The sequence below is a fragment of the Radiomyces spectabilis genome (assembly GCF_025331425.1).
Source record: "Radiomyces spectabilis strain NRRL 2753 chromosome Unknown BYT42scaffold_22, whole genome shotgun sequence".
NCBI lineage: Eukaryota > Fungi > Mucoromycota > Mucoromycetes > Mucorales > Radiomycetaceae > Radiomyces > Radiomyces spectabilis.
In genome coordinates, this window is record NW_026251947.1 from 21,106 (window position 1) to 28,078 (window position 6,973).

At 40.8% G+C, this 6,973-nt stretch overlaps 3 protein-coding genes across 3 annotated transcripts; all 3 read right to left on the bottom strand.

The window, feature by feature from the left end:
• Nucleotides 1–2,097: 2,097 nt before the first annotated feature.
• Nucleotides 2,098–2,961, bottom strand: BYT42DRAFT_506477 (Gti1/Pac2 family-domain-containing protein; the record flags this gene model as incomplete). The annotated part of the gene is made up of 3 exons (XM_051565096.1): nt 2,098–2,246; nt 2,388–2,635; nt 2,687–2,961. 3 exons carry the CDS (start codon nt 2,959–2,961, stop codon nt 2,098–2,100), a joined length of 672 nt encoding a protein of 223 aa, XP_051418049.1.
• A 1,050-nt stretch (nt 2,962–4,011) lies between these two features.
• BYT42DRAFT_630176 (ceramidase-domain-containing protein) lies at nt 4,012–5,564 on the bottom strand (the record flags this gene model as incomplete). The annotated part of the gene is made up of 6 exons (XM_051572441.1): nt 5,387–5,564; nt 5,265–5,322; nt 5,024–5,132; nt 4,653–4,767; nt 4,225–4,237; nt 4,012–4,101 (listed from the first exon to the last, which is right to left on the bottom strand). The coding sequence occupies exons 1-6, from the start codon at nt 5,452–5,454 to the stop codon at nt 4,012–4,014; spliced, it is 453 nt and encodes a 150-aa protein (XP_051418050.1). The 5' UTR covers nt 5,455–5,564.
• On the bottom strand, nt 5,378–6,373 carry BYT42DRAFT_214187 (uncharacterized protein). Its single transcript, XM_051562564.1, has 2 exons — nt 6,017–6,373; nt 5,378–5,950 (listed from the first exon to the last, which is right to left on the bottom strand). Exons 1-2 carry the CDS (start codon nt 6,276–6,278, stop codon nt 5,607–5,609), a joined length of 606 nt encoding a protein of 201 aa, XP_051418051.1. The 5' UTR covers nt 6,279–6,373; the 3' UTR covers nt 5,378–5,606.
• Nucleotides 6,374–6,973: the final 600 nt, after the last annotated feature.

Genomic DNA, 6,973 nt, shown 5'->3' on the forward strand with positions numbered 1-6,973 from the left:
GCACACATGATTAAAGTGATGGGTGATGCATAAAGTAAACTTTTCTGATTGCAGGATAAGGTAAATTTGAAAATAATGCAGAAAGAGGGATACGTATTGCTTGAAATAAAGGGGGAGTAACGAGTGTCAAAACTATATTTCCAGCCAAAGATGGAGATTCAAGGTTGACACGATGTTTGGGATTAACCGATATTATGAACACATGGTTTTGAGGATCTCTCAGGGGATAAGACCTTCTGAGTACAAAATGGCAAAGTTGCGAAATCGATCGAAAAAAAAGGATCGAATGGGAACCAATCAAAAGCTTTGTTTTCATCCATTTCCCTCTAACTTGTGCTTTGGTGTTTCTCGTGGTCCCATCTCCTGCTTCAGGCCATCATCGTTTGCGTCTTTTCAAAAGTCGCTCCTGTGTTCCAGCTATTCGTTTGCACTGACAATTGGCATTCTTATGATCATACGTTATTATTTCTGATGGGGCTGTGCGTAAAACAATGATCAACAAAGCAGATTTGTTTCTAGGACGTGGGGAATGTCGGAAAATTCCTTTCCTTTGCGTACTTGGACTCAGTGAGTCTCAATCAAGTAACAATTTTATTTATTGTTTATTAGCTATTTTATGGCTAAATAGTCGACCATCACAAGGGCGGCTGTCTGTAAAGGAATCACCGAAATATCTCATGCATATATGAGATTGTATGCATATTCTGATTTTCGGATGGTTTAGAGCCCTCTATCCCTTATTTTGAGCGGTGCTGTATTTGCATGGTCCTACTTGACAAAGTTTCTGCACTATACTGTATCCTGTGAAGATCATTATCCGGGGCGGGCAAATGAATGGGGATTGACTACAATCATTGACTTGTTCATTATGCAATTCACGGATCATACGCAAAAAAAAGGACTTTCAAATGATGAATCATTTGTCAAATGTTGTCCATGATTTGTATACTAATTCATCATCCATAGAATGACCCAGCCTAGCACCTATCATCAGCTTGTAAAAGGTCTCCCCCCAAAGCTGGCATGCGAGGCAAAATACGTGGTTGGCTTCAGGACATTACGATCGATGGGTCCTGGATCATGTTCATACATCATATGGAACATATGAACCTTTCTCGCACATGATAATACAATGACTGGACACATTCACATCGAATGATTGATTATATCATTTATTTTGAATATTTCGAAGGATTTATCCGTGGACACGTACTTCCAAGGTCAATTCGAACAAATAAAATGGTTTCTTCAATTCAATGATGGATTGGCTGAACGACATCAGTTGAACAATTACAATAAAAAAGAAGAAAGCAGGTGATTTTGGCGTAATACGATTGGTGGCGAATGGGCACTTATTTTCTCCCATAGAAATATTTTATTTTATTTGTAATTTCATCCCTGAACTTCGTTGTTCACAGGGTGACGATTTTTTTTTTCATGCCAATCGCATTAAAGAACAAACCAAATTGGGAATTTCATTCCGTGCTGTTGGGTCCGTCACACATGCAACACCGTAAAATGGTTTTTTTTTCTGTGCTCAACCAAAAATCCACAACACAGTATAAGCTTTGACTAATTACGACTTTTTTTTTAGTTGATTGCTACGATTCATTCCCCTTCTTGAATAACCCCTCTTTTGGTCCTATCTAGCCACATTCGTCATAGTACAAATAATACTTAAATATAGAGGGGGGATATAAGAAACAAAATATGAGAAAACAATGAAATAAAAAGGAGCGGTCAGTTACTGTATAATGGATCTACTACATGTCAGGTCAGGTATAAAGAGAAAAAGCAAGGGAATAGTATAACTGCTGGTTAAAGGTAGAAATATAGAAAAATAGGGTATTATTTTTTCACTGCTGGAATAAGGATAAGAAAAAAAAAAGGTGGTTGCATGATATATGTACATAAGAATTGAGTGATAATTTTTTTTTGGTTTTTTTTTCTGTTGGATTCGATCGGATTCCATGTTTTTCTGCTACTTCAGGATCTGGAGTTCTTTTGCAATCTTTTACCTTTTTTCCTTGAGAAATTTTTTTTTTGGGGGCATGCAGATGACGGAAGAATAGCGATAGTAAAAGGAAGGCATGCATTTCATAAGCGTAATTGGCCTTGCAAAGCTTGCAATTGGCGTTTGTCTTCGCTGGAGGATAGGTTGCACCAGTTAATGTCTTGAACCAAGAGAGGCGGTTGAGCTGGCATCATCATAGGTTGGAACGAAGGAGAGGCGAGATCGGTGACATCTTCATCGGAGGAAAATGGGGAAGACGATAATGAGAGTGGCGGTGACACGGGCGTTTTACTGACGGAGGAGGTAGCGATGGTGGAGACTTCAGTAGGAGTAGAGATATGATACTCCATGGTAAGCGGTGGGACAGTTGAACACGAGAGATCTTGACGTAAATTATGAAGAGTGGCGGAATGACCACCACTGGTGTCCAAGGGATTTAATTCAGGGTACAGTCCTTTGGGAACTTTAATGTGAGATAAGAGGGGATGCTGCGATGGCTGGGTAAGACGACCGGCAGCAATATCGGCTTTGGTGTAATAAGAGATGAGATGGATCTTTTGATTTGTGGCCGTACAGATCGAGAAACTTTGCTTGATCAAACCTCCGGATTTGTAGGAACAGCTGGAAGCCGCTTTGGAAATTGGTAGATATGACGATTGCGATGACGACGACGACGATGAAGGGCGGCGTGGACGGCGTTTGGTATCCAGTTCGCGATAAGTCAGAAAACTGCCGAGGACTCTACTGGGGGACCATGTACGACCATCGGTCCAACGTCGCATGCCAGCTTCCCGTTCATCCCATGCAAATACCGATCCTGAACGTATATTCAGTCGCTCTTTGCTACTTAATCGTCGCTGCACACGGCTCAGTTGACCACGACGACAAGCTTCAAACACGATGAGAGCATCCTGCGGGGTCTTAATATAACCAACGAAAGTTTCCATATTTGGTGCGTAAAAAAAAAGCAAAAAGAAGGGGGGAGAGGAAAAAGAGATAAAACGGAAGGGAAAAAAGGAAACCAAAAAAAAAAAAGATGAAACTTTATAAGCGATCAAAAAGAGCAGATCAAAATAAGCAGACACACAAAAAAGCAAAAAGGCAAAAAAAAAAAACAGATTAAAAAGTGATTACTAAGATGGAGTCCAAAAAAAGAGGCAAAAAACGAAGATCACAAAAAGAAAGAGGGAGATGATGATAAAGAGAAAAAAAAAAAAAAAGAAAGGGAGCTAGAGGGAAAAAAGAGGGTTATAAAAAAGCCAAATGAACAAATGGCTATTTATAACAGGAAATTTTAAGCTTTTTTTTCTTCGTTCCTTTTGTTTTTCACTAGTGCAATTTAGGTCATTTTGAGGGGATTCTAATCCATCGACGCTAAAATAAAAAATCCGCATTTTTTATGCAGAGGGGTTAAATCGACATTTTTTAGTTTAAAAGCATGGATAATGTCTGAATGGGGAAAAATGTCGATTTCCAACGATACGTCATCTGTGGTCGAGACCGAATCGCAAATTTCTATGCCCTTCTATGATTTGTCTCGCTTTTTTCAACTTTCCCCATCTTTCTATTTCGCCATGACACCCAACCCCCTTTTTATTTCCCATCTTTTCAAATATTATACTTTTTTTTTCTCACCAACAAACAACAATGAACATTGAACAACATTACCAAAAAATAGGCTTTTTCTTCCCACATGCTTTTTGGACCTTTTTTTCCTTCTTCCTGTTTTTTCAGTTTGTTTATCAAAACAAATCATCCATGACCAGCTTCATACTTTCTAAATTTTTCTTGTTTCCCCATCCCCCCAAAAAAAAGGTCGATGTGGATCTCCAAAGGGAATAGTTTTTTTTTTTTCTGTACGATATACAAACAATAGTTTAAAATTGAAAATGGATCATGATATCCGATCCGTTGGGTCTCACGCTTTAAACTATAAAACCTTAAAAAATGGCATTATGACTTCTTGGCTTCCACCGATTCAACGTAAGGGATAATGTTCATAAAATAACCGATTCGACGGCATTCACTTCGGGCTTGCTTGGTCTCGTGTCCACATGCAACAAAAAATAATGAAGACTAATCGACATCTACAAATACCATGACAAAAACAGCAAAGTTTCACATTAATCATCTTTTAAACTTTTTTTCCCGTCCTCACCATGCGTTGATGGTGACTAGGAACCTTTTTTTTTTTTTTAGGTTTTCCTTACCAGGACATGCCACCTAAAGATAACACAAAAACAAAGAAATAAGCATAACATGCGATCGGCGTCACCATGATCTCAACCCATCAGTGACATCGGTTGAATCATTCCTCCCTCCTTTGGCGTCTTTTTCTTATTCTCTGTTATCTTACCAGGCATGAAGCTGAAAGTTCGGTACACCATAGTCATAAATGAAACATAGGTTGGAATCAAAGAGCCAAACCCCAATGGCTGCAATGAGATAATACGTGCCGGTATGGAAAAGTCGGCGGACTTCGCTTTTTTGCACTTGCCGATAGGATTTCCACACAAACCAGAAACAACTCCACATGACAACTCCGAAACTAAATCTAATTTAGTCTTTTCGCCAAATCGTCGATGGGGAGGGATAAAAAGGCTTCTTTTCTCCATCGATCGAAGAGTATTTCACTTACGACGTTTGGAACATATAGAATTGAGTGGTGCCCTTGGATTGACTGGTCACGTAGGTCGCCAATCCACAGTAGCATGCAATGCAGATACCATACAGGTGGCGTTCATATCCGTGTTCTTTTAACAGAATCCACAGCAGGTAGCATGCGGTCCAAACCATCGGAACCTAATTATTATCATTGGTGAGACCATCCGCCGATTGTCAAAAAAGGGGCAATGGCCTTTTTTTTTCTCTTTTTTACCTCATCCCAATTTGATGCTCAAACTGTAATGTCGCATGAAACAAAACACTGATTGGATATCGCCATCGACGATATTTAGCGCAACATTCGGTTTGGCTTACTCATCCGACTTTTTATCACGCGCTCATTACCTGCCAATACCGACGACAATGATGAGGAGGTAAGCACCCGATATCCGCCAACCGACCGATCGATGATGGAACCCACACCCAAAAGCCCTAGGACAATCATGGCTAAACTCTAAATAACAAGGGGGACGAGAAGCGAGCGCCATTGGTTATTTCTTAATCATGTCCTGTTTCTACTACCTTGATGACCGTAAACTTTGTTCCCTCCCCCCTCCCTTTTTTTTAACCTTTCCCCGATACATACAGACAGAGTATTCCACCATTCTGCTACGTAGTACCAATGCGTATAATTCTTTTCACACCTATACAGAGCATACTTTTTTTTAGTCATGATGATTCTATTACTTTTATAGACGTATCTCCGACCAGTCAACAGAGCTTGTTATCGGTCCCCAATATCCGACGGGTTCAACATCCAGCAAGTTGTTCGTCATGATGTCTGCTCTTCACCAACAGATGAAGCTCGAATTGTTAAAGAGAATAAAGGAAAAATGGAACGATAAAGTGAAAAACGAACTCAGTTTTTCTTCTTTTTTCAAGTCACGAAAAACTTGTACGCGTGTGTCTCATTGCATGTTCAGAAATATCAAATATTCATTTCGTCTATCCACGCTAATAAGGCTGAGAGTGTCGGTTGTTTCGTGTCATTCTGCGCCACGACATGGTCAATCTCATCTTGCAGAAAAGTCAGCGATGGAGGCAGGGTCGTTTGTTGCGAAATGACAAGAATAGGAAAGTGGGGTTCAAATTCGGATAACGCCTCGTTTGCCCAAAAGTTGGGCTGATCCCGATCGTGCAGTTGCTCAATCATGGCTAAAGCCGAAACGGGCTGATTGGCTACAAACTTTCTGCAGAGACCCCAGGAACCTTTGTCAAAGCCGACAAGGAGTGGAGGGAAAAAGCACCGATCGCGTGCAATGGTAACAAGATCTAAGATAGCTGTTTTAGTATTTTGGTGATTTTATCACCTTGTTTCTTTGGTGACGGAGGACCTGCCTTGATAATAAGTGTTGAGCGAGTCTTTTTTTGAGGATTCTAATTCCTCAGATGAATACAAGGCCGTCGTCGATTGATAACCGAGTTCGCTGAATCGTCGTTGCCATTCCGTAGCTTCGTGTGATAAACTTGTTCCTATCAGGAAAATCGGCGTCGGTTGTTTCCGTTTGCAGCTGCTGTGTGCGTCGGCGTGAGTAACAGTGACTTTGGTGCGCTTAGACGTGAACACCAGTCGTAGCAGTCGTGGCCGTAAATAGTGCATGGTGCGAGAGGTGAATACCGTATCGCCAACCGCTCACAGACCAGGTGACTCGCATTTCGTCGATTGAGGTCCGCTGTTTGGCGAGCTCATTCAAATAAGAATTCAGCAATTAGGCGCGATGGGTTGTGCATTTTATATAGTCTCTCATCAAGGTTGTGCACAATAGTGGCCTGATTTTTTTCACAATCTTCGGGAGACGGTAGTGCATCAATTTCGTATCCGTTCTGTTAGCAAAATGGGGAGGGGGAGAACCTTCCCTTCTTCCCCCCCCCCCTTTTTCATTGGTTCTGAACATGTCGCATTTCGTCATCGCTCACAGGCCATGAATGACTCCTGAAATGCTAGAGGTGGACCACATGCTGATGCAACACAAAAACAATTTAAAGTTGGGTCTGGTTGTACGTCGCGAGGTTATTCATCCATCTGGACCGATGCTCAGCCATGAGACGTTCTTAGATTCGTTGTTTATTTTGGTTCCTACGCATCATAATAGAAATTCCCCTATTCGAAACGCATGACATACATTCATGTTATTAGAACCCTAAAAGTTTTTCATGTTTTCAGGCAGAATATTTTTTTCCGTTTTTTACTGAATCTCGATCATGAGCAGAATTACGGTTTGGACTTCTGCGATAATTTCCGATTCAACTGCAGAATTTCGGTTTAAGCATCAAGACATTGCCTATTTTAGAGCA

Coding starts and splice junctions, on each gene's coding strand:
- BYT42DRAFT_214187 (XM_051562564.1), bottom strand. CDS start 6,278: ATGCACTATTTACGGCCACGACTGCTACGACTGGTGTTCACGTCTAAG. Junction 5,951..6,016: donor GCTCAACACTTATTATCAAG/GCAGGTCCTCCG, acceptor CAGCTATCTTAG/ATCTTGTTACCATTGCACGC.